Consider the following 27578-nt stretch of genomic DNA (forward strand, 5'->3'; position numbering starts at 1 on the left):
GGAGGGGAAAAGACAGAGCAAGATAAAAAAAAGAGAAAAAGAGTGTGATGCTGATGAGGTGTGAAAAATAAACAGCTGCCCGCACATGGTTTTAAAGCTATTGTTATCCAATTTTTTTGGCCTTCAAAACATCTTAAAATGCACATATGTAGATCAGAGAAATCAAAATTTTCTCGGGGGAGCATGCCCCCCAACCCCCCTAAATACCTCACATTTGGGACCTCAGTGATTCTAAAACCCTGCCATATGCATGTTACTGGATGGATGAATGAATGAAACTAGTTAATAATGAGCATTAGACCATAAACTAACTTTTTTTTTTCCCTCATTGGGGGCTGAGCCCCCCTAAAATGAAAATCCTAGAATCGCCCCTGGTTTCCACTTCCACACGCAGTCTTAAATACTATAATTACCAGTTTAGAATACACTGAAACTTTATGGAAACCATGATGTATGTGTATACCATGATCTATGTGTATACCATGTATTTATGACTAGCAGGACAATGTTGAATTACAACTAAAGTTTCACCTTGTGATACCAGTGTACTTACATATAAAGGACTTAAAATAAAGTATAAATTGGTCACAACTTAATGTGTAATATGCAACACCTAAACCTCTGTAAAACACTGTAACAACAGGGGAACGGTCACACTGTAATCCCAAACAGTTGTACTAGCTCATAACTAATAAGGTCATAACAGTCAAATGTCGTTATGCAGTTGACCGAACTATAAAGTGTTGAGCTCTGTTGAGATTTATGTCACTTAAATTGAATAGGGCTCAGTATTTTAGAGCTAATTTGTGTGGAACGCTCAAAAAGTTTAGGAACCATACAGTAGCATCATGACGTTTTGGTGGGTGGGTCTTATCTCTCCCTCAGGAAAGCTGAGTCAGCCATCTTGAATTTGCTTTGATGCGGGGAAGTTTTGGCCAGCCCATGTGGATGTGGAACACAGTTTAATTTGTTTTTTATTTGTTTGGAATGCACACTTTTATCCCCCCGCTTCAAACCACCACCACTTCAGTTATTTTCATCAGTCTTATTGCCCTCGTTTTCTTAAGCGCCGTCTTATCATCAGCCCTGATTTGGTAAGTAACTCTAACGTTTTTTATATATTATATATAATATATTTACAAATCCAAGTAATTGTAACTCTAGAAGTTGTTGAATGTGACAACTGCGTTAACGTTAAGTTACCTTACTTAGTTCATTTTACAACTGAGTAACGCCCATACAAAAATGTAATATATGGCCATATATGTACTTATATTTTAAATAGCATGACATATATCTATACATATATTTGACTTATATGAGAACACAATATATGCCTGCAACATATATCTCTACATATATTTGACTTATCTGAGAACACAATATATGACTGCAACATATCTCTACATATATTTGACTTATCTGAGAACACAATATATGACTGCAACATATATCTATACATATATTTGACTTATCTGAGAACACAATATATGCCTGCAACATATATCTATACATATATTTGACTTATCTGAGAACACAATATATGCCTGCAACATATATCTATACATATATTTGACTTATCTGAGAACACAATATATGCCTGCAACATATATCTATACATATATTTGACTTATCTGAGAACACAATATATGCCTGCAACATATATCTATACATATATTTGACTTATCTGAGAACACAATATATGCCTGCAACATATATATACATATATTTGACTTATCTGAGAACACAATATATGACTGCAACATATATCTATACATATATTTGACTTATCTGAGAACACAATATATGACTGCAACATATATCTATACATATATTTGACTTATCTGAGAACACAATATATGACTGCAACATATATGAACATTTATGTGTCCAAACATGTGAAGAAAATATTTGAGTTCATCCATATATGATACCATATATCTGCATATATTACAGTATAGTATTGGTTTCTCACATATATGGACAACATTAATTATAAATATGTGACATACATATTTGTTTTCAACATATTTAATAAATGTATGTAAACATACACTGTAACCCTTTACTGTAAATTTACAACGAATTTCTTACAGAATTGTACTGTATTTCCATAATACAGTATTAAGCTGTATCTTTTACAGAACAGCTGTAAATATACAGCACATTTCTGTTTTCGTCCTGATAAATTGAGAAATTCGTTACCATCATACTGACTGAAAAGGCATTGCATTGTGGGATTGATTTCTTTCGCGCTCAATTCAGAAAATGTGACGCGTCATGCGAGCAGACAGTAACGTTAGGCAGCTACAACAGGCAAACTCGTTTTGTCAGCGGGATTCAACTGAACAAATAATCATTCCTGTTATCAAGATAAACAATGTCTGCGAATCTGTGAGCAATTTTAAAGCTTTTTTGAGGTTCGGTTCGTGTTTCAAACATTAGTTGCCTGTGACGCAGCAGAAAATGGACGACGTTAACGGTAGCAGCTAACGTTACCTGAAGACGGATGGAAGAATTTGTCATTGAATAATCTAACCTGCGCGTGATGATAAGTGGGATTTAGAGTTTGAGAAGATGGAGAATTGTTCAACTGAGTGATACGGTAAGCCAATATATAAGTTATTATTATTTTTTGCGTTCGCATTTCTACATTGTTTTCACGTATTTGGTTTGATTTTGCGAACGCGGTTTACTACCGTGGCCGCGCAAGCAATTCACTGACTGTTCCACCTGTTTACCAAGTAACGTTAACTTCGACATTTCATATAATAGGCAACCTTTACCATGCTATTTGCATGACGTGCATTTTTGAAATAACGTTTAATGCTAAATGGTTGAAAAAGGTTAACAAAAACACTTATAAATCAACGTTTAAATTTTTACAAGATCTGTATGTTGAAACAACGTAATGTTTTCGACAACATACTACAAAAATATCTGCCTTTTAACATATTATTATGATAATTAATTAGCATTTAATTACTTTTTATCATAACAGCTCTTCAATGTATATGTTAAAATACAATTATTATCATTATTAACAATAGTTTCACCCTCAAGAGAGCAGTGCAGCAGAAACCTTTTGCCTTATGTGATTTTGTGTGAATTTACCATTTTGTCTGCTTGCCTAACAGTTTACATTGAATTATTACATTTGTATTCACACTGTCATGTCATTTGACCAATTAATTAAATATTAATACAGACTGCACTCAATAGCCTACAACACTATGTTAACTCGCGCAAACTATTGTTATTGGTTGTTTCGCCGTTTTACTTTGAGCATGATTGGTTAATCTGTCTGTCTTCCAGGAAACTGTCCAATGAGAATGTGCGCGGCTCTGCCCGCCTATTTTATGTTTGAAAATACGTCCGTTATTATTACTCTCGGTCGGTGACGGTGAGCTGCTGCTGCTTGCGTTGATTACTCGGTCAGACCTGGATTATTTTTTTTTATTTTATTTTTCTGCCTGTTGAATTCTTAAATTTTGAGCGAATTTGAGTTGATATGTCAATGAAGAACAAAAGCTGGAATGTGAACGGAGGAAGGGGTCGTACGTGGTCTGTAAAAATACTGGCGATATCAGGTAAGAAAACATTTTTCAGTCCTTAACAAGTCTAACGTTTAGGGACACGGTTAAGTTAACGGCCATAGGTTTACTGCAACCTCATAAAATAAATAAGTTATCTCTGTCTGTGTGTGTGTGTGTGTGTGTGTGTGTGTGTGTGTGTGTGTGTGTTTGTACTGCTTCACCATTAGCGTAGCGATATTAGCATGTATTTCAATGTAAGTTTTAGTACCATCTGACATTGCTGTGTTTTGCTGTTGGTAACGTTAACTTATGTGTTTAATGTTGTCAGCTAACATTAGTTTAAAAACGCATGAGAGGTAAAAAAAAAAGTGTGGGAATGAGTAAAGTGGTAAAACCGTCATTTATTCAGTTTACATAACCTCTTCAAACACTGATAACGATATTGAAAATATATTTGTTTACATTTTTTTTTAGATCAAGCAGCATTGGAATAAAATTATTTATCGGGAGAGAACACCCAACAGAAAGATCCATTGACCAACTACAGTAAGTCAATTTTACCCACTGTTCGAAAACCTACACTGGGATTAATAGTATTAAGTATGATTTTCATCTTTAAAGTAAGACATTTAACGTTACTGATAGAAAGTCTGAGTAACTTTTTGTCCTTTTGTCTTCTGCTGAAGTGGCTTACTGAAAGTGGATTCATGTCACCTTCATCAGTCCTTTCTTTAATCACTGGAAACCATCAAGGGAAAGACCCTCAAAAATAGGATAAATGCGGCTGCAGGTAAAATTATTTGATGGTTTGATTTTGGTGTACCATTTGGCTTTTTTGTGTGTGCTTCCCTTGCTATGATACACATTTCTGATGGGATTGCCATGCTTTAAGTGTATGTTTACATTTTTAATTATGTAGGCTAATACTAACAGTCTCAAAGATGACAACTCAGTTCATGTTGTGTGAATGTTATAATGGCAAACGTTTTTACAATTTAAATCAATTTTTAAAGGAATGGTAAAAAACATAAACAAAAAAAACCCTGCTTTTTATGGACTTTTCATTGAATAATTTCTTCTTTCCCCCCTTCAGATTCGCAAAGGATCCAGATGATTACTGGCAATTTGGTGGAGGATTATTCTTTAGCTGCTACATTGCACTATCACTTCTGGTACAGATTCATTGGCCTTTTGTGTTTTTTTTTTATTTTACTTGATTTAATAAATTACTTTTAATTAGTACAATGTATGGTTAGGATTCTGAATTAAAACAGTGTAATGTTCTCCACAAATATTATCAGAAATATATAATTGTTGAAACAATATAAACCTGCATTGAAAGATATAAAGAACAACAGACCTCAACCCTCTCAGCTCAACACCACAATTTGTTGATTTCTTCATCTGGTTTAAGGATGAAATCATGACCTTATGATTATAGTAACCGTAACTGACACATGGAGTAATAGTAATTTTTTTACAATTCCACCTTGGGGCTCTGAAGAATTTCTTGTGTAAATGTACATCTGAATACATTAAAATAAGTGTTTTAGAATGGATAGTGTTGTATACTTTGTTTTCTACCCGACAAATTGAACTGTAAAGTGAAAATCTTATACATGATTTATTTTGTATTCAGTGTTTTTGCTTTTATTTATAGGATAGTAGCAGACAGCGGGCACGAAGTGAAGAGGAAGTGATGGCATCGGAATGGACCTCGAGCTGGGACTCTGTCGGAGCACTGCACAAGGCTGTCACATTTTATTGAGAATTTAAAAACTTTTTTTTTTACACTTTAAATATTAAATGTTTAATTTAAGGGTTACTGTAATTGAACAAAAACTGTCTTTAAATATTCCATTTAGATGTTTACTTCTACAGGTTTTTAACATTACTTTGAAAACGCTGCAATTTAAAGTTTGAGATGTTTTTCTTTTTTTTCTTTTTTGTATTTTTAGACTTGTTTTTTCAGAATAAAACTTTTTACAATCTTGAGCATGTGTTAACTCATTATTTAATGTGTTTAATTAAGCCATTGCCGCCAGTCATTTAACAGTTAACATTTTTTATTGTACAGTATGGACAGTTAATCACAAATTCAGTCAGCATTGTCATGACTCATGTTCCAACTGCAAACTAGTTTGTAATTGAATGTACAATTTTCCCATTAGATACTGTGTCTAGGGCAGTATTGCAAATTATGCATAGCAAGTTACATAATTACAGTTGCTTTGATTTTCTGTACGTAATGTCTTCAGAGAGTACAGTGAACAGGAAACTCAATCTATAGTTTATTCAATGTTGAAAAATAAGATATAAGGTATTATTTTTCAACGTTGTTTCGTTTTGCAAAATCAATTCAACCTCAACGTTGCTGCAAGACGGTGAAACAACGTCACGGAATCAACGGTGAAACAACGTCACGAAATCAACGGTGAAACAACGTCACGATTTCAACGTTGAATCGTTTTGCAAAATCGAATCATAATCCAACGTTGATTCAACCTTGGTCCCTGACGTTGATTCAACGTTGAATCAACGTTGAAATGCCGGCTGGGCGTGTTATCCTTCAAGCAGATAAGTAGAGATTATTCAGCAAATCTCATTAATTTGTAATATGTTTTATGTTTTGGTTCTGTTGATCAAGGTTGTGCTGTCCTTTTTAAAAATTGTTTCAGGAATTTGCATCGCTGATGTCCAGCAATCTACATTTGCCAGAAAGTCCACGACTTATTTCCTGGTATGTAAACATTAAAGGGGTAGATGAAACCTAAAATGAAAAGCCATCATTTACTCACCCCACTGCAAAATATGTTTTTCTTAATTAGTGTTTTTATTTTGTTTCCAGTCCAGATATCTACAATTCTTACATGAAGAAGCATTTAATAGACACGTAAAAATTGTCTTGTTTTCTGAAAGAATAAGTCAAAATTAAGTGAGTTTATGCTTAAAACAAACAAAATTATATGCCAGTGCATTTTAGCTTTCTAACCAATTTTAATTTTTAGTTGAAAAATTTAATTCATAGAACTATGAATAGACAACTACATCGAACCACAGTGGAACCCACAGTAGTTATTTTAATTATTAATATTATTTATTTATTCTTTTTTTTTTTTTTTTTTTATTCCATTACAGGTCAATCTCTAAGCAACCAGTGCTGGATATTAAGTTTGGAAGATCAAGGTGTGTGTGAAGGATCACAGCCTCTTCATCACTGGCCTGGCAGCACTGTTTGCCTCCTCCTATAACTTCAGCTTGCAGTACCAGGAAGAGGCAGCACCTTGAGTTTGTTCAGAGGTTAGTCATTGGCATATTTGCCATTCATATATATATATATATATATATATATATATATATATATATATATATATATATATATATATATATATATATATATATATATATATATATATTAGACTGAATTGTGTCACTAACTTTGACTTGACAGTATTTATTATGTTGACTACTGGTATGAACAATATGGCCCTGGTTTCCATACAGGGCTTAGCTTAAGCCAGGTCTAGGCCTTAATAAAATTAGGGTATTTAAGCAGCTTTTATAATAATGTATCATTAAAAAAAAAAAACATTACTGGTGTGCATCTTGAGATAAAACAGTGGCAGTCATATATTTTAAGATATGTCAGTGCAAGTTGTTTTCAGTTGAAGGATTAGTGAAAATTCTGTCATTAATTACTCACCCTCATGTCGTTCCAAACCTGTAAGACCTTCGTTCATCTTCAGAACACAAATTAAGATATTTTTGATGAAATCTGAGAGGTTTCTGAACCACCCATAGACAGCAACGTCTTTGCAACTTTTAAGGCCCAGAAAGCTAGTAAAAACATTGTTTAAATAATCCATGTAACTAGTGCAACCTTAAAGGAGAACTCCGGTCAATTTTAACATTGAGCTCATTTTTTTGTATATTTGGAGTGCTGTCAGTACAGAGAACAACGACAAAAATCGGTGTTGCCTACACCGTGTTATCCTCTTTTTAAAATTTGCACCCTGTTGACTTCAATGGGGCAGGTTTTAAACCTGCTTTTAGCCTCTTAACATCCTTGATGTGTCATTACAAGTGCCCAGCCATGTGAGTGATTCCTTCAGAGTGAACACGGTGAATCTGACTGCAGTAGATGTGAAAGATATCTTGTTGAAACATCTACAAATGTCCATATATAGGTGAAAATGCCCCTTGAAATCAATTTAAGGTGGCAAATATTACCCCTTAATAAAAAATGTTAATTTCTGTCACTGCTGTAAACTGACCACTGCATAGAATATGAAAAATATGAATATCTTTGTCAGTCAGCTGTCAACAGGCCTAAACAAGCCATGGCACCAAGCACAGAAACACAATCAGTAAAATGTTATCTAATTATTATCAAGAAAACTATCGATCGAGGCATATTTTGTCAATATTGCACACCCCTAATGCATGGTATTAATTTTGATTTCTTCGGGTCTTAAAAAGGTCTTAAAAAGCCTTAAATTTGACTTTAAAAAATGTGCAGAAACCCTGCTTCATAATATTTAGGTTGAACCACTGTAGCTATATATTTACCAATGTTTTTACCACTTTTCTGGGCTTTGACAGTTGCAATGATATTGATATCAATGGAAGGACAAAACTATCAGATTTCATCAAAAATATCTTCATTTGTGTCCCGAAGATGAACAAAAGTCTTGAGGGTGAGTAATAATGACAGAATTTAAATTTTTGGGTGCAAACATGCATTTTAGTCTGGTAAATCATGTTGTCATATATGCAATAAACATTGCAAGGCTTGCAATTAAGTTAAATTATTTCTGTCACAAAGGTTTGGGCTGGATTCTGGCAGTGTGTGCTCTATATAAACGGAGAGTCTAAAGACTGCCTTTCCACTGATACTCTGATGGACCTGATGAGGGCATGATATTGTTAATGAGCTGGGTGATGAGTAGACAAAAGTTGTAGAATAAAACTTTTTAAATCTGGCAACCCCACTTCCAAAAATATAGTTAGTTGACAGTGTGCATGTAAACAGACACATTGAGTTGATGATTTTACATGGGCAGAAAAAATATCAGTTATTGATCACAACATCCAACATTGCATTTTTTTTTTTCACAACATCCAACATTGCATTTTTTATTTATTTATTTTTTATGTTGTTCAGTTTTAGACCGCTTTTGTGCTGTCTCTCTTTGTCAAAATATATACACTCAGTTAATAATATTTAATTGTTGTTTTTTTCTGCCTTTTAGACGCTTTCTTGACATCAATCCTGAACGTGGATCAAAAACAAAGAAAGGACAAGTAACTTCAAAGAAAACTGGCCAAGTTGTGCAAAACAAGAACACCACTGTAAGCCTACAGGTGTCCTCACTTCTGCGAAACCTTGCAGACTTTGAATGGGATTTCGTTTGCACTTTTATGGACTTCAAAAAAGAAACAGCATTTCACTGTCGTTATAAAGCTTGGAAGAGCCAGGACATTTTTTAATAGAACTCTGATTGTATTCGTCTGAAAGAAGAATGTCATATAGACCTAGGATGACTTGAGGGTGAGTAAATCATGGGCTAATTTAAACTATTCCTTTAAGTGCTAACTGTTACCTGTTTGTTGTTAAGTGTTAAAATTGCATTTTATGTTTAAAAAGTAATTCAGCCAACATGTTCACAGAAGGCAATTTAACTAAATAAATGTTTTAAAACCCAGAAAATGTTGTTTTCTTTTTCCTAGTGACTACTCTTATGAAACCTTAAAGTATAATATTTTAATTATGTAATAATAAAAGCAGTATTCCCTGTAAAAATACAATTTATTGCTGTCGACAAGTTTAATAATGTAAAATGTGGTATATACTGTATTTGGTAATTACAGTGGAGTACTGTAAATGCTGTTTACTGTAGTAGTGTTGTAAAAATACAGTATGTGGATGGCAACCCAGCTGCCAGTATTTAACTGTAAATTTACAGTGAAAAGTTTTACAGTGTACATGCATGTGATACTGATGCATTTTTAAAGCTGTGGCATATGGTTATGGTACTTTGTGGATGTATTTGTCAAAAATGACAAAGAAAACACTGCATTATTGTATTAAAATACTATATTTGGTATTCACACAATAGACAAAATCTCCAACTATAGGCATTTAATTTCAAGGCATTCAGATATAAGATTTGTATCCCTAATATATGTGAAAGTATGTACTATAGAAATAAGTACATATATGCATGTATACATATATGCGTCATATATGCATGTATACATATATGCGTCTTACATATATTTCACATTTATGTGCATATATGGGAAAATATATGGCACTTACATGAAAACGGCCATTTTTGATATATTTTGAAATATATGTTTAATATATGTATATGTGTTTTACATATATGAATTTTGCATATATTCTCATATATGCAGCAGACATACATGGGCACTAACATTATATATGTAATTTACATATATTGACATATATTACATTTCTGTAACGTTATCAGCGGGTTTCCTGGATGAACTACATTACCCATAATGCATGTTTGCCTGGGACATTGACGGTGGAGGAACGTCCATGAGTTTTGAATTCTCTGGTGGAGTCCAAAAGCATAACGTTATCCCTGATTCCCGCTGGTTTCTGGCGGTCGTTGTTTTTGCTGTTCGACGTTAATTCATGTGCGTACTTTGAGTATACTAATTTCAATAAGTGTCTGCGTTACACAGTCAATATTTAGCGTTGCCGAGCTGTGTATATGTGTGTGCTAGCGTAAAACGAACAATGCTAAAAATCATAATGTGAGTGTTATCATGATGCTAATCAGGCCTGTGTTTGTATTTTTTCGTAGGCTCAAGTGTATGGATGTGAGATCATCTCGAAATAATTTGAACAGTTCAGGTAGGATGGATTATGAAAGAGTGTTATTAACAATTGGTTTTATTTTATGTGTTTCAACAGTCATTCTTTTGCTATTTATTTAAATGTTTTTATCTCAACTGTGGGATCACAGTTGATCTCTTGAACCCTTTATTAATACTTTGTTAAAAACAACAACAACAGAAATAGCAAATATATAAGCACATAATTCTCTTTTATATATATATATATATATATATATATATATATATATATATATATATACAGGTATATATAAAACTAGCTCATTTTAACTAGCTTAAATTTTTACTATAATTAGTGTAACGTTACAATGAATGTTTTTGATAGATTTGAATTTTTTTATCTGTATATTCACTTTTTTAAATTTCATTTATCATTATGTATTATTTTAAAAATGTTTTGGAACATTAACAAATCTTTGTGCGCATGTTGTGTACAGATATCAGACTACAAAGAGTGCTACAGAGAGTCAGTGTTTCACCGTCAGACAAGGTGCCAATTGGTAAATTTTGTAAATTGTGTACTAATTTTAATTTTTTCAAAAAGATTTTCACTCTGAATTATTCACAATGTTTAGTTTTTTTGCAGCAGAACAGACTTAATTTGTGTTGTCGACTGGTTGGCATAATCATTTCCCCATCGTTCAAAATTTTACACACATTTTAACTTAAAATAAAATAAAAATGGGAAAAGCCAAAAGTGCAAACCAGGCCTGAAATGGTTTAGACTTTAATTTGCATTTGTTTAATTACTATTGTAATGGATTTTTTTTTTTTTCTATTTAAGAACAGCGTGATGTAAATATGAGACGGGCCCTCGTCCTTCGTGCACTTCCTGTGTACTTGCGTGAAGATGCCTTCAAGTTCTTCAGGACCTGTAATGTAAGTGTACTGGCCTCACTATCAATCTTTTTGCCTAGCTATTCAATCAGCTTAAACATATATCACATCACTCAAATAACTCTAGAAGAACCAGGGGGGTATTCCAGAAAGCATTTTATGGGACAACTCAGAGTGAACTCTGAGATGAGGGAAACTCTGAGTTATCCATTCCAGAGGGAAACCCTAACCTAGGACCAGCTCCTCTGCCTCTGTCGGACGAGGTGGAGGTGAGCACCACTTCATTCGGGTGTAAAACAGCATCTTTTGGTGGTAAAAGCTACTACAAGTTAAATTATCCACTGAATAAACTTTTACTTTAATATGTGAAATGAAACCAAAGTGAGGAGCTATCGTGAGACTGTTTTTATATTTAATTTTCAGCTGATTTAAATTAAGCTAATATAAAATAAAGTGATGTTAAATTCAAAATGTAAAGATTTGCGCATCTACAACTCTGTCAGTGATTTTTATTATGGCCGCAGTCAGAAAATGTCTGATGTTTTCTCCCCTGTTGCCATGGTGAATCACAGTACCGGAGCTTCATTGATGATGTCTTTTTACTAGTCTTCAGGCACAAGCTCAACTCAGAGTTAACATACTCAGAGTCGATTTACCTAACTCAGATCAGCTGTTCTGGAACTGAAAACTCAGTTTCACTTCACCGGGTAAGTTAACTCAGAGTTCAGGGTTAGGCTCAGAGTTTGTTGAACGTCCTTTCTGGAATATCCCCCAGGACCTGTTTTACTTGAATTGTTATTCTGCAAACTGACATGTAGAAATTACGTAAATGAAAAGTTAAGTATAAATCATTCTACTAAACAAAAAGTATGCTAACAGATAGGTGTGAAACTAACATAAGATATAAGCATATGTAAAGAAAATAGTTTAAAGGGATACTCCACTTTTTTCGGAAATAGGCTCATTTTATAACTCCCCCAGAGTTGAGTTTTACCGTTTTCGAATCCATTCAGCCGAACTTCGGGTCTGTTGGTACCACTTTTAGCATAGCTTAGCATAGATCATTGAATTGAATGAGTCCATTAGCATTTCTTTCAAAATGACCAAAGAGTTTTGATATTTTTCCTATTTAAAACTTGACTCTTCTGTAGTTACATGAGAGTATAGTTCCTAGCCATATAGGCTTAGAAAGTCGCAACTTTTCATTCTCCGTCAATCTTAGTACACGATTTAACTACAGAAGAGTCAAGTTTTAAATGGGAAAAATATCGAAACTCTTTAGTCATTTTGAAAGAAATGCTAATGGACTCATTCGATTCAATGATCTATGCTAAGCTATGCTAAAAGTGGTACCGTCAGACCCGAAGTTCGGCTGAGTGGATTCAAAAATGGTAAAACTCAACTGTTTAACTCTGGGGGAGTTGTAAATTGAGCCTATTTCCAAAAAAAAGTGGAGTATCCCTTTAAACATATAGCTTAGTTGCAGTCTAAGTGCTAAGTGACAGTGATGTCTAGACATCATTAGCATGATTTGTATCCTTGAGGGGCTGAACTCATTCTTGTATTATTTGTGTTTTATAGTCAGCAGATGGTCCAGATCTCACTGACACTCCGGTGGCTCTCCTGACAGTCGTCACGGATGACACCATTGATGCGGCCCTCTTCAGCCCTGAAAGCATCTGTATTGTCGTGGAGGATGAAATACTTGTGAGTGGTCCCACAACTCTGGCTGACTCATTTCTCCTGCTCTTTGGGTATGTCTATGCACTAGACCGGGGGTCGGCAACCCGTGGCTCTAGAGCCGCATGCGGCTCTTAAGCGCCGCCCTAGTGGCTCCCTGGAGCTTTTTCAAAAATATGAAAATGGAAAAAATATTTTTTGTTTTAATATAATTTCTGTAGGAGGAAAAACATGACAAACATTCCCTTTCGCATGTACGATCACATCGTTGTGATTAGAACGGTCAGTGCATGACGTGATCAACTGCTAAATTCAAATGTGTTCTCGCGCGTTGGCTGGCGCTGAGCCAGAGAAAGGCGCACTCAGAGCTGTCATACATCACAACTTTTCAGTGTTTTCAAACACATAATGTTTATTTTAGGTTTCAGACATTTAAGTACTAAAAAAAAACTACATTTAGAGTTTGTAAAATACACACTGATGTTAAAGGAAGAGGCAATAATAATCCTTTCCATTATAATTAGACACGTTTTATTCATATCAGATACACATTGTGTAAGTAACTTTAAAGTTTACTCTATTCTTCTCCCAGTTCACCAGCCACTTACTTTTATGTATTTCGGGAGAAGTGGATGAATTCACGTGTTGTAAATCCAACAGATCCGATTCTCTGAACTGCGTCTGCGGCACAAACTAAGATGGCGGCGCCCATCGCGCATACAGCTCAACTAACGCGATCGTTATAAAGGTGTTTAAACAACAAAACACTTCCACTTGCATATATTTGACAAACGGAATATCAGATATTTCATGCCATATCTAACAAATTTGTGAATATTTTGAATAAAAAAGGAAAAATGACATAAAAGCAGATCATCATTCATTCAGCTCTGTTGTTGCTGCGGTGTGTCACGTGACACGCAATGACGCGTCACCATGGAAACCATAAAGTGACACATTCTAAATAACGGTCCCCTTGAAAAACTCACGCTGGGGGGTCAGTCAGAATATTTTAAACTTACGTGTGAAAGGGTTAAAGTTTTATAAAGTTTTTAAAGTTTTAAGTTAAAGGCTTATATAAGGCTTTTAATTTTTTGCGGCTCCAGACAGATGTTTTTTTTTTTTTTTGGTCCAATATGGCTCTTTCAACATTTTGGGTTGCCGACCCCTGCACTAGACCTACAGTACCCAAAGAATCTCGAGCTTACGTTCACATTTATCCAAAAAGTTGTGATGTGTCTTGAGGACAACAAACCATTGAAAGGGCGTCTACTGACACTGAACTATGATTTGTTTAATGAGTGAATCACTCAGAATGGATTATTTGTTGAGTATTGAGGACGTTTTTGATTTTTACCCCCTCTTTACAAATGTAATAATTTGCCTGTTCTACCTCAGATTTAAGATATGACACTGTTTGCCTCTTCTACCTCAGATTTAATACATTGATCGCCTATACCTTGATGCACTAATGTGATGTTGCCAGTTGAAGTACGACCCGTACTTTATTTGAATGTTTTATTATTAACACTTATTGTACTTTAAAAAACATTGTTTTTATGGAGTCATTTCCTTTTTGTTTTAATTTATCACAAGCACTTTTTGACTGCTGCTCTTTTAATTAATGCCTTTTAAAAAGCGCATTGTGTTAAATAAAAAAAGTTGTTAAACTGTCACTGTGGTGTCACTTTCATGTTTTCTAACATTATTAGCTGATTAGTGGGCCGACATCAGTATTTCAGTTTAGAATTAATTTTAAGTGTATGTCCCACATTATGAGTTGAAATGTATTGAAAATTAAGTGTATTTCCCACATTATGATTTGAAAAATATTGAACATTTTGAGTGTTTTTCACACATTATTTGCGTTGAAAAACAGTAAAAAATTTGAGTGTATTTCACACATTATTTGAGTTGAAAAATAGTGAAAATTTTAAGTGTATTTCACACATTATATGAGTTGAAGAATAGTGAAAATTTTGAGTGAATTACTCCCTAATTATAAGTTGAGGAATATCAATATAAGATAACATTGAGATAATTTAAGGCAACTGGAAATTTAATTTTTACTTTATGTAAACTTAAAACATTTAAAAACATCACTCAAATATTTTTGTGTAATCTGTTACAAAATAAATTTTGAGTTCTGTGAACTTATTAGGGTTTACAGTGCACAGAAACGCCAAACAGGGATGGTGTGCAGCCTGTCGTGTGCTGACTCTCTCTCTCTTTGAAGGCTGTCTCTTACCAGTCATAACAAGGTTTTTCAGCGCTCTCAAACTGCGCACCGTACCAGCTGTGAGAACAACCTTTGTTTGCTCAATAAAGGCAAAAGAAATAGAGAGAAAAAAGAAGAGCGAAAGGAGAGAAATCGACCCCATTGCCGCGCCATATCACCAACACCACACACGAGAATACATGTGAATACACACATTAGCTTGACAATAATTACATTAAGTAATATCATTTCTTTCCAGTTTTTGTGGTTCCCAATCTGAATAAATCCAGATTCAGAAATAATGAACTATTTATTTATTTGCAGTCATTCTTTGTGTGATATGAATCAGTGTGTGTTCAGGGTCTGATCTGAAGATTTTACTGCAGGCCTGTTTAACAGCCTGAATGTCATTTTTACATTTGCACGTCAAAAAATATACTTTCATATTACCACTATATACTTTATGGTGGTTTACACACCCTGGCGGCACCTATGATGAAGAAAAGCAAATAAAAAAACAATCTTACCACACAACAAATTCAGACATTTCAGTCCAGTAGATGTCGGTGTACACATTACTGAAAGTGCTGATTCTTCCACTTTCCCATAACTTATGATATACTTGCATTTGAAGAAGAAAAACACACATATAATTATTAACTCTAATTATTTATAGTGTAAGGCTGAAAGCTTGTGTTATTTTTAACCAATAATCGGAACAAAACAGTTCAAGGATGAATTGCATAATTCAGTTATTTATCTGACTCCAATTTAATTAATCTGACTCCATTAAAGTTGTTGTTATTCTTTAACCTATTATTCTTTAAAGTTAAAAGCCTTTCTTAGAACTGATAGTAAAACATTAGATTTAACCTGAACGCTAGATAACCTAAGTTACAATCACTTTTACTTTCAACATGAGTGTAAAAGGAAAGATTCTCAAATCCTTTAAAGCAGGCAAAGTTATGTATTAATTACAATGTTGTTGTTTATTTTTTTATTTTTTTTGTTTCAAAGAAATGCCTTATACTGTTTTGGCAGAGATGTACAGTAATTGTTAGTTATGTGTGTGTGTGTGTGTGTGTGTGTGTGTGTGTGTGTGTGTGTGTGTGTGTGTGTGTGTGTGTTCAAGGACACAAAGAACTACTCCTAGAACCTTAAAAGGAAATCAGCCATCTTTGTTGAGGTTATTGGAGTTCAAGGACACGAAGAGGTGGACAGCTTGCACCTGCGAGACCTTGAGAAGGATCGTGGAAACTTCGGGAAAGTTACAACTTATGTTAATCAAGAAGATACTAACCTAACCTATACCTAACATCTGTGGGAAACAACAGGAGTATAAAAGACTGAAGTGAAAAACTGATACATCATTAAACCCCCAACGCCAAGAAGTCTAGAGCTGAAGACAAGAAACCCAGAGATGAAGACAAGAAGCCCAGAGCTGAAGACAAGAAACCCAGAGCTGAAGATAAGAAGCCCAGAGCTGAAGACAAGAAACCCAGAGATGAAGACAAGAAGCCCAGAGCTGAAGATAAGAAACCCAGAGCTGAAGACAAGAAACCCAGAGCTGAAGATAAGAAGCCCAGAGCTGAAGACAAGAAGCCCAGAGCTGAAGACAAGAAACCCAGAGCTGAAGGCAAGAAACCCAGAGCTGAAGACAAGAAACCCAGAGCTGAAGACAAGAAGCCCAGAGCTGAAGACAAGAAACCCAGAGCTGAAGACAAGAAACCCAGAGCTGAAGACAAGAAGCCCAGAGCTGAAGACAAGAAGCCCAGAGCTGAAGGCAAGAAACCCAGAGCTGAAGACAAGAAACCCAGAGCTGAAGACAAGAAGCCCAGAGCTGAAGCCAAGAAGCCCAGAGCTGAAGACAAGAAGCCCAGAGCTGAAGACAAGAAACCCAGAGCTGAAGGCAAGAAACCCAGAGCTGAAGACAAGAAACCCAGAGCTGAAGACAAGAAGCCCAGAGCTGAAGCCAAGAAGCCCAGAGCTGAAGACAAGAAACCCAGAGCTGAAGACAAGAAACCCAGAGCTGAAGACAAGAAGCCAAGAAGCCCAGAGCTGAAGCCAAGAAGCCCAGAGCTGAAGCCAAGAAGCCCAGAGCTGAAGACAAGAAGCCCAGAGCTGAAGACAAGAAACCCAGAGCTGAAGATAAGAAACCCAGAGCTGAAGGCAAGAAACCCAGAGCTGAAGACAAGAAACCCAGAGCTGAAGACAAGAAGCCCAGAGCTGAAGCCAAGAAGCCCAGAGCTGAAGACAAGAAGCCCAGAGCTGAAGCCAAGAAGCCCAGAGCTGAAGACAAGAAGCCCAGAGCTGAAGACAAGAAACCCAGAGCTGAAGATAAGAAACCCAGAGCTGAAGACAAGAAACCCAGAGCTGAAGACAAGAAGCCCAGAGCTGACTACACCTTTGATTCAAAGCAGGATTATTGTAGTCTATACTTTAATTAAGTTTTATTTGCCTTTACATTTTTGTTTATTATAAAAAGAAAAATTACCAATTAAAATGAATTTAATTGAATGTAATTTAAAATTCTTATAATTTAGGCCAGACTCAATTTACTTTATCTAACCTGAGAATAATAAAGAATAAGATTAAAGGTGTTAAGATCAAAGTACACACCGCAAAACAACAGTTCACATTATGGTACCATAAAACAAGTTATTGTACACTTTATCGCAAGGGCATGAATCCAGTTTCCCAAAATCTAGGGCATTCTTGTACAAACAAAGTTGTAAATCAGGTTAATAATTACATTTACTGTTTTTATACATGAAATTAACTTGACAAGTTTTGTGTTGAATAATTGTGAGTTTCATATGTATAGTCTGTTATCTTCTGAATATTTTGTATATAATTGTACAGTAACAGCAAGGAAAGAATAAAATTGATTCTGTCCTCAAATTACTTTTTTTGTATTTATTAATCCATGCATTGATTCAGTTCTACTTCTGTTGATACAGTATTTTGTTGCATGTGGAGGGAAAATAACCTTAAATGCAATTTTGTGGATTAAACACAAGTTAAACTACATCAGCAACATTTGTTTTATTAGTATTAGGCTTCAACATTATATATGTAAACTTCACATACATTTTTTTTTTTGGTGTAAATTAACATCCAATGTTTCCTCTTTTCCTTAAGATGGTAATCCTGGTAACTGTTGTAAAATATGCACATGGATATCAGAGAGTCATGTGACCATTTATATCAGAGGTCAGAAATATATCAGAGGTCAGGAAAATCACTGGCACGTGACAATAGCTAATGCACTGTATTTATTTTAAATAAAGCATACTTGCAAACTTGCATATGGATGTACATTTTGAGGTAATCATTCCTCACAGTCACACAGCCTGTTTTATTAAGTTATGTGCTATAAATACTATCGAAGTGTGAGATTTTAACCTGCGCTGGTGCACAGATCTGACAATCCATTCACATGACCAGAGTTACGTGCTTCTGCGATTATCCGTCCCATAAGGATGCTAACCGCTGATCTATATAAATATATATAAAACAACAACTTTGAGACAGTTATTTTCTGTTGTGATCAACATAGTGCCACAAATGTTGTGAATAGTGATAAACTGTCACGGTTTACGAATGCATTGCTTTCTTTTTGTCTCGTGCGTTTGTTATTTGTGTATGTGTGTGTGTGTCGCGTGGATCTTTGGGTGTGGCCGGAGCAATCATGCTCATTCATCAATCTGCAATTTCGGCGTTATCTGCGTTATCTGCAAACCTGCATTATCGGCGCCAGCTGCGACTCATCATCACTTCCTTAAATACTCACTGTTTTCTCCTCTCCATTGTCAGATCGTTGTTTGATGTCTTGCTGTCTGGTGTTCCTGTTCCCCGTTCTGTGATCGTGTGGTGTTCGTTCCTGGATTCCTGTTCGTTGTTTAGTTCGTTGTTCACGCCGGAGATCACCATCACCATCACTTCACTCTGCACCAGCTCAGACTCACCCGTGTTTGACCATCGAGGTCCCTGCATCACCCGCCAGTGTTTGTTGCCTTATATGTTTCATCTGTGTTTCCAATAAAGAGTTTATTGCACCTGCTATTGCTTCCTCGTTCTATCAGCATGACAGAAACATCTACTGAACCCGAGACATCCCTTTGATTATGATTAACCACCTGGGGTCGGTGGTCGCGCCAGCGTGATCAACTCTCTTTTTTTCTCATGAGTGCAGAATACTCAAATAACTCCGTTTATTTTTGTCAAACAGGTAAGTTTTATACATCATTCAAAATTGACTGTTAATTGTCTACTTTTGTGTACACTCATACACACCCACGCGCGCACGATTCACATGTGTCATATATGTTTTGTTGTAAATACATATAGCCTGATAAAAAGCCATTCTTTTTTAAATCTCTCCACATTCTTTGTTTATAGTTCCCTCACAGTCCCACTTGATAGGGCCATTAGGGGAGGGTCTTTGTCTTCTCAGGTGTGAAACATATCAATATTCATGATGATTCACATCTCCTCACTTGCATAGAGCTTTCTTACACAAAACATGTCTTACAAATTTTAAATAAATATATTGTTTTATGTGAATGAGCATGCAGGATGATTTTCAAATAGTTTTGAAACAAAAACTCCAAAAGTCAAAAGTCTTGTGAACAAAAAGTCAGTATGGGTTTCATGACCTTATTTCAGTGACAATATTTTTTGTTTTTTCACAAACCACACATAAACGTAATTTTCTCAAAACTACAAACTTTTACATACATGCTGCTGACATATTACTGTAGAGAGTTTGTGTTGAATATAGTGTAATCAGACTTTAGCCATGGAAATGTCACAAGTAACAGAAATAAGCACAAATGTCAGAGCATGTCAGAACACCTCCAGGGCCCAGAAAACACCTCAGACCCCAGAGGGTTAAACAAATTTGAGTAAACAGTAGACCACAGCTCATTGGTTAGACTCCATGATAAAGCTTGAGGTGCATCACACTTCTCACATGCATATACAGTGTGCTTGTCATACCATCTGCATCTGTGGAAACGGTTCCCTGTGTTCACAGGCCAGTGAGATTTTCCATCGCTTCTTACAGAATCTTGAGTGACAGTTTTTGCAATCAAAGCTCTTCTGCCATGGCCAAGAGGTAGTTTTCCGTATCTTTTTAGGAGACCCAGGGACAAAGATCGCTGAAAGGCCAGGAGATCATATTCACTACCAACAACATCTCTGAAGAACAACCAGCTATTCACTACTGCACTTTGAAGGGACCAAGAAAAGATTGGCCACCACCACTTCTTTGACCTTATTGTAGTCCTGTATCTTGACACCTGAAGATCATGCAGATCCACGCCCCCCATGTTTTGGTTGTGTGTGAGGATACACATGGGCTGTGGAACTTTGTCATAGGCTTTTTTTCTCTTTGTTCCACCTGTTTATGGTCACCTCAGAATACTTCTCAGCAGCATTGGTTGCCATGGTTACAACATTGTTAACCTTCCACTGTACCAGTAACTTTTTCCCCTGTGTAAGGACTTCAGAGCTTTCACGAGCCATTTTTTGGAAATTCTTCACATCTGTGAAAGGGACATCATGTAGGCGGCACGGTCTCAGAGTGCCAAGACATCCATAACCTCGTTTTGTCATTTCATCAATGAGGCTTAGTGAGGTGAAAAGGTTGTCATGTACAAAGTTACACCCTGGAGGAACTTCCACTTGTTCAGCTAGAACAAGGACTACACTTGGGACCTGTCCTAGGCCAGTTTCAGGAAGATGTGTGTGCACTCTGCAATAGGGCTCCATATGATACATGTACCCTTTAGGTGATGAAAGGCTCCACAATTTATACCCAAACCTGATTGGTTGGCCCCTGATAAATTGCTTGCAACCATCCCTGCCATAATAAGGTATCATGCTTTCGTCAACCGATAACTATTTTTGGTATGGCATCATTCAGTGGACTGAAGATGGGCCGTACTTTGTAGAAAGGGTCGTTTGTGGCCTCTGAGTAATCCACCAGATGGATTGAGGCCATTATCTCATCAAAGCGATTCCTTCTCATTGCATTTGAGATGGCTTCATTGTAGACATCTGGGGCACACCAACTGGTTCTCGTGAACATCTGTCTCATCCTCCAGATAGTTCACCTCTGCATCACCATTCAATAGTCTACCTGGTAAATGGCCCGTTTCACCCTGGTGCTCCCAATCTGAGGCATCACTATCACAGTCACTTTCAATTGTCTCTTTTTCGAGTGTAGGAATGACGGTGATGCTGCACACAACACTTGGGGGGTCACGTACATCTAGGAGGTCCAACACATCTGATAGTTTTAAACTGTGTAAAAATAAACAAATGATAACTAGGATTAACAGCTAAAACCTGTGGTTTCAATTGAAACACTGTGTTGTACTACTGGTCACAATTGTGACCATTAACAAATTTACACCTCTTATGAGCAAAATATATATGCAGGAGTATTTTTCTTAAAATATATGAGTAGTAGACCCTTTTAAGAATATATGTACAAAATATGATAGTTCTGTTTGTTAATTAAGGTGTTTTACTTACTTACTAAGCAGGAAGTAAACTGATCTGGTCATGTGACCTTTCACACTAGTCACATGATATTGATACATTTTAATCAAGACAATCTATTTTTTCATTTAAAAGTTGAATTTCTTGCCCAGAGTCAACAACAAAACTCTTAGAGCTTCCATAAATAAGAAAAAAGACACGGTCACAATTGTGACCGGTGAGATTAAACGGGTTTCCACCGTCACATCTGAGCGCGAAACGCTGCTTGGACAGTTTCAAGATAGTTAAAAAATAATTAATGATACCATAATAATTTAATTGTTCATATGTGTTTATTCTTGTAAGAAGATTTTTTTTTTACTGATTATGAACACAAATTAATCATGACAAACCAAATTAATTGTAATTGTATTAATTATACCATTGATGAAAACAAGCTGATACCAAGGTATTTTAGGCCTACAATTCTAATATAATTTTCCATGAAAAATCATGATTTTTTTTTTCGAAAGTAAGGTTAATGTAAGCAGCTTCTTGCAGTACTCTGCTAAATGCATAATAAAACCTAAAAACAAACATTACCGCTTTAATGACCGTATAGCCTACTGTCGTTTTTACTGTCCAGTGACAGCCCATCTACTTTGATTGGCATTGGAGGGAGTCGGAAGTTCATTTGTTGCCCCTACGAGTTTATAATGGCATATTTTAACTATATTTTCAAACGGATATAAAAAAAAAACTGCCTCAACTTGCCGCAAGCGCACAGCAGGTCATGTGACAAAAAACAACCGATCAGCTTCGGCCTTTCCGTAACAACATTGAAAGCTCAGCTGAACAGCTGATCATAGCTGTACAGAGCAGGTTTTTATTTCTCATCTCAATAAATATATCTAGTAGTAAAGCTAATGCAAGGGCTGGAAATCAATTAATCCTTTGCTGATATCCTCGTCATCATGTCATGGAGAGCGCAGTTCATGGTTGCATAGCAGCGACAGACTACCTGGATAATGGATAGGGGACGCTGACCCAAAAAAGGTAGAGAACCACTGCTGTAACTAGTTGATTGTACTGAAAGTACATTAAGAAGAGTGATGCTATAATTCTAACTGGAGAACTACTGAATGACCCGTTAATGAAAAAATGAACTACACTCCCATTAAGCATTGAGAACAAAATCATTAAAACACAAAATCATTGGTTTACAGATGTTGATTATAAGTATAGAAATAATGTAGCTTACATTTATTCAAAATGAAAGTATACAAATACATAAGAAGATTACAAGGGATAAATTGGGTTAAGAATTTTAAATGTACAAGGGTAGTCACAAGGCCCCAGAAACCAGTTGCGTTACCCTAAGGACAAGGGGCGTCAATTGGTTATTGGAGTGTGTGGCGGCTGCCTTACCTTGGCTGCCTGTTCAGGTCGTATATTTTTATTGTAGGATTAACAGATTTATATTACTACATTTAACATAAAATTTGTAATTTTTTAATAAAAGAGAAAAGCAAGTAATTTAAAGCAATCTGGTTGTTGTATTCGTGACATGAATTCAACAGCACTGCAAATGTGTCTACGTCGTGATTTTGCAGCATTAAATATTGTAGCCAATCACAGGCATTTCAGTTCAGTATTTGGAAGAAAACCTGCAAATTACTTTATTGCTAAACTATTGACCTCAGCTCGGAAACAGCTGACGTAAGTGCCGCTGCAGGTACGTAAACTTTTTTTTCCCATCTTTGTTTTCATGCAAAACATACAGAGATGACATGCTTATGATATACAACTTATTATACAATATACAAAAGGAACGTTAACTTGTGCTAGTGAGATGAGATGGAAGACATGCATAACACCACGTTCCCGGTCTCCTCACAATCATGACGGTATAGATGTAGAATCCACAGCTAGATCAATGAGTATAGAAGCCTTAGATTACAACAACCATCATTTGAGAAAGATTGAGAACTTAGGAGAATCCTGTTTCTCCTCTCTGGGTAGGGTTGCCAACTGTCCCGAATTAGCCGGGACGTCCCGTATTTTGGGTCTTATTTATTTTTCCTGTATGGGACCTCCCTTGTCCCGATTAAATAGACTGCTACGCTGATCTAACCACTGACTCTAAATTGAGATTTAAATATTCTTTTGGGACAAATTATTGTTTGATTTGCGAACAGAATCCTGCTGTCTGGTCGCTCCCGGTTCGATCCGGAGATTCCGGACTCGAGCAAACGGCAAATCCCTTTCACTGTCCGGCCGGGTTTTGATTTCGGCAAATCAGTTTTGGTGAATTCAAACAACGTGATTATTGTTTATGAGTCCAACATCCAGCCACGCAAGAAAACATGAAATCTTCCTGAGAGAAAAGTATGCTATGACTTTCTTTAAAATAGTGTATAATGTTACAAAAGCTTTCTATTTCAGATAAATGCTATTATTTTGAACTATGGTTTGTGTGTAGGCCTAATGTGACTTTTTTTGTGACCTTAAAATTAGTTTTAGAATTAAATTGTACATGAATAGGTTAAGCAAAACAAATGTGTTTATATCTGAGAAAATGTTAAACACATACAAACCTGAAATGACATATAGGCCTACTGTGTGATAGCCTACAGTAGCTACAAATATTTTGAGTGTCCCTTATTTTCCTGTAAAGAACCACGATTGTCCCGCATTTTTCTTTTCTGAAGTTGGCAACCCTATCTCTGGGTGATATCTCTTTACGATATCTCCCGAAACCAGGTGCTACCCCCTGGGGGACATGGATTGGCCCAAACAGCTCTAAACAATATTTGTATAACCCCTTTTTGTTCTAGTCTGGGTATTTAAGACAAGGTGTCAGAGCAGTCTTTGGGACCCTTTTCCAGGCATCCCCCATACAGTGCTGTTTCAGTGTTTTCCTCTGTCAGTACATTGCTTACTTTTAGAGTCATCTTTGAGTGAATGATGTCATGTATTTATTATCTCTGAACTGGCTTTTAATCAGTTATTTGTGTAATTGGCATTACACATTTTTACCTGACAAGTAAATGTTACATCTTGATTTATTCTGCATTTTTCAGAAATCATTATTTTTAGTAGACTAATGTGTAGTCTGGTGTTTCCGCAAATCTTTGTCCAGGATAGATCAAACTGAAGGCACTTTGAATGGACCATGGGGCACATCTTAGGAAGACCTTCCGATTTCTGACTATTCCCTGACTATTTTAATAAATTACACCAACGGGTCTGCAGTGAGCACCCTCTTAGAGTAAAATAGTTGCACTGCACCCTCTGACTATTTCAGGACTGGTTAGTTTGTGAGCGTGAGCGCACATTCGCGACGTGGCGTCCGTAGTGAACGAATATTTGAAATTATGAGATGCCCAGAATAATCAAAGATTTTATTATAAATTAATTCATAATCAATATTTATGACCATTTTCTAATAAGAAATACGATCTAAATTTGTCAGATTCAGTCAGATTACGCATAGAGCTAAAATAATACTAAAACTAAATTCCGATAAATTAAGTGAACTTCACTGGAGCGCTGAAAAGACATACACGCATTATTCCTTCGCCAGGCCGTTGGATTCCGTCGATGGGCCAATGGGTGGTCCTTACATGAGAATGAGAAGAATGACATTCAGACATTAAACTCTGATCTGCTTTATTCAGTCATTTCAAATGAATCTTTCATTCTCAGGAATGATCAGAAGTAATTTTACTAGTTTGTGAATATGCTTTGTATGTCAAACGTGTATGAAATGTATCAACCCAAGATATTTATAGTGTTGTGTAATGCTTAATTGGAAAGTTATGTTTTCACAGTAAAAGGTGAATTTGCGAGATTAACAAAAGCAGCTTAATTTTTAAGTTTGTGACAGTTATGATACATCCAGGTATATAAAATACATCTATAATATAAATTTATTTTAGAAGGTTGTGTTACGTTCCATATCGTTACGTGATGTAAAAATGACTGTCGCTCAATTTGTATACTATAAGTGGTTATGCTAATTGGTAGATAATGTTATTTTAACTGATACATTACCTCAAATTACCCGCAAAAGATCATTTAAATCTGCAGTCCATAACTACTTTTGGTTAAAAATTATCCAACATGAATTTGAGCAAGTACATAACCAGCGAGTGTTCAAAACTATCACCTTACCTTAGCCCAATTCACACCGGTAAGCTTGAGATGACATGTTCTAATTTGAGTGGTACTGGTGGGTTTTCGCGGGAAATACAAGCTTGTCGTTCAGCTTTCAATGTTGCAGGCAACTATAGCTTCAGATAGAAAAATGACAAATGTGTGTACAAATTAATTGTTGAAAAGCAGAGAACAGTTACCATTCCTTTCAACATAAAAACTTTGAGAGAGAGAGAGAGAGAGAAGTGTGTGTGTGTGTGTGTGTGTGTGTGTGTGTGTGTGTATGTGCACTGCCTGTATGGTTGCTGCCACTGAGTATAGCCCCATCGATCTAGCCTGTGGTTGTGTATGATTTAGGAATAGGGGACAGCCTATGCTGGTGAAAATCGTCCGACTTTAAACATGTTTAAAACATGTTCTTTAAACATGTTTAAAAATTATCGGGGGTCGGGAGGTGCTCGTAACGTTCTCGGCTCGGCTCGTAATTACTCTCACACGCTGCGAGCCGCGACCATCACCGATTTACACTCGATTTCTCCCAAATAAAAAAAAAAAGATCTGCGAACTTACAGTAAAACAGCAAAAATCGCACCGTGTCCGCCCGCCTTTAGTAGGCTACATGTGAGGATGCTGCAAATGGCGGATCATTTATAGCCTTTTCTCACAGCAGCTGGAATAATTAAATGATGTGCATGATGGTAATGAAACACATGTAAAGGCTGGCGTACACGGTGCGATTTTTTGCTGTTTTACGAGCTCACAGATAATTTTTTTCACTCTTTTGCTGCTAATTATGTATTATATTAATATTCTATAAATTATAATTACTTTTAATTAATATAATGTACTCATATAATTATTATATTAATTGACAAGTACTATTAAACTTAGCTTTTAAATTAATATAATTATAATACATACATTCATATATAATGCTTTTAAACAACGTATATTCATTTGAGCACTTTGTGAAACTAATAATTATTAGGCCTATTTCTTTGATTCACATCATGAATCTTATGGTTGGCTGTTTGCCGCACGTGTCACTTCACGCTTCAGAGTTAATCGCAAACTCTGGATTAAACCCGAGTTGACAGACAGAGAATGTTTATACAGAGCTTTGTGAGACCGCTGAACCTGATCTAAACCAGGTTAGATTTATCTGGATTTGTCAACCCTAAACTTACTCTGAAACTGAGTTTTTCAGCTAGCTTCGTGCAACAGGCCTCTGTTTAGAAGGATTCTAGGATGGCAAGACCAGTTACAGAAACTAAACCTTGGGAGGGCAAAACCACCGGGTTTGATTGGTACGTGTAGTTTGGAGATTGTCAGCCTTGGTTTCTTTTTCTTTTTTGGTGTCCCATACTCAGAATTTGTGCTCTCCATTTCACTCATCCAAGTGCACATACACAGCAGTGCCATCACTGTTGAAGAAATAGGATGCTGAGCACTCATCTGCAGTTGTTTTTGTTTTTATTTTATTTTTGAGAATAAGATATTTGCCTGGTCAAAGGTAGTGTAACTGATCACTAATTAAGTGTTCACAGAATTATATTCTGTTATAAGCTTATTTATTGTGTGTTTGCCTGCCTTTAACCAGTCTCCCCAGTTTGTTTCCTATTTCATACATTGTGTAAAATGCAAAAATTAAGGAGGATTTATCTTGTTGCTTATAAAGTTGGTGAAGGTCAGATCTTGTCATTCGTATTTCTTTGTACAAATGCTTATCCGGTGAGTCTTTAACCCTAGATTCTAAGCCTGCAAGCTTA

At 35.9% G+C, this 27578-nt stretch overlaps 2 protein-coding genes and 2 long non-coding RNA genes across 5 annotated transcripts in view; 3 read left to right on the forward strand and 1 right to left on the reverse strand.

Moving 5' to 3' along the window:
- Positions 1 to 27578, reverse strand: part of LOC311081730 (membrane-spanning 4-domains subfamily A member 8-like) — a 352363-nt gene that overhangs the window by 115161 nt on the left and 209624 nt on the right. The window lies entirely within an intron of this gene.
- On the forward strand, positions 909 to 13082 carry LOC311082083 (uncharacterized protein; the record flags this gene model as incomplete). The annotated part of the gene is made up of 5 exons (XM_084112827.1): positions 909 to 1094; positions 10376 to 10425; positions 10865 to 10927; positions 11212 to 11306; positions 12846 to 13082. The coding sequence occupies exons 1-5, from the start codon at positions 988 to 990 to the stop codon at positions 13080 to 13082; spliced, it is 552 nt and encodes a 183-aa protein (XP_083968953.1). The 5' UTR covers positions 909 to 987.
- On the forward strand, positions 3424 to 5531 carry LOC311081739. The gene is made up of 5 exons (XR_014605994.1): positions 3424 to 3590; positions 4011 to 4082; positions 4223 to 4326; positions 4630 to 4708; positions 5197 to 5531. It is a non-coding gene; the product is annotated as an uncharacterized lncRNA (long non-coding RNA).
- On the forward strand, positions 6104 to 9096 carry LOC311081741. 2 transcript variants are annotated; one of them, XR_014605995.1, is made up of 4 exons: positions 6104 to 6276; positions 6385 to 6471; positions 6675 to 6836; positions 8789 to 9096. It is a non-coding gene; the product is annotated as an uncharacterized lncRNA (long non-coding RNA). The 2 variants fall into 2 exon arrangements; XR_014605996.1 differs by lacking the exon at positions 6385 to 6471.

The sequence above is a fragment of the Abramis brama genome (genome assembly GCF_963993115.1).
Source record: "Abramis brama genome assembly, chromosome: 4".
Taxonomy (NCBI): domain Eukaryota; kingdom Metazoa; phylum Chordata; class Actinopteri; order Cypriniformes; family Leuciscidae; genus Abramis; species Abramis brama.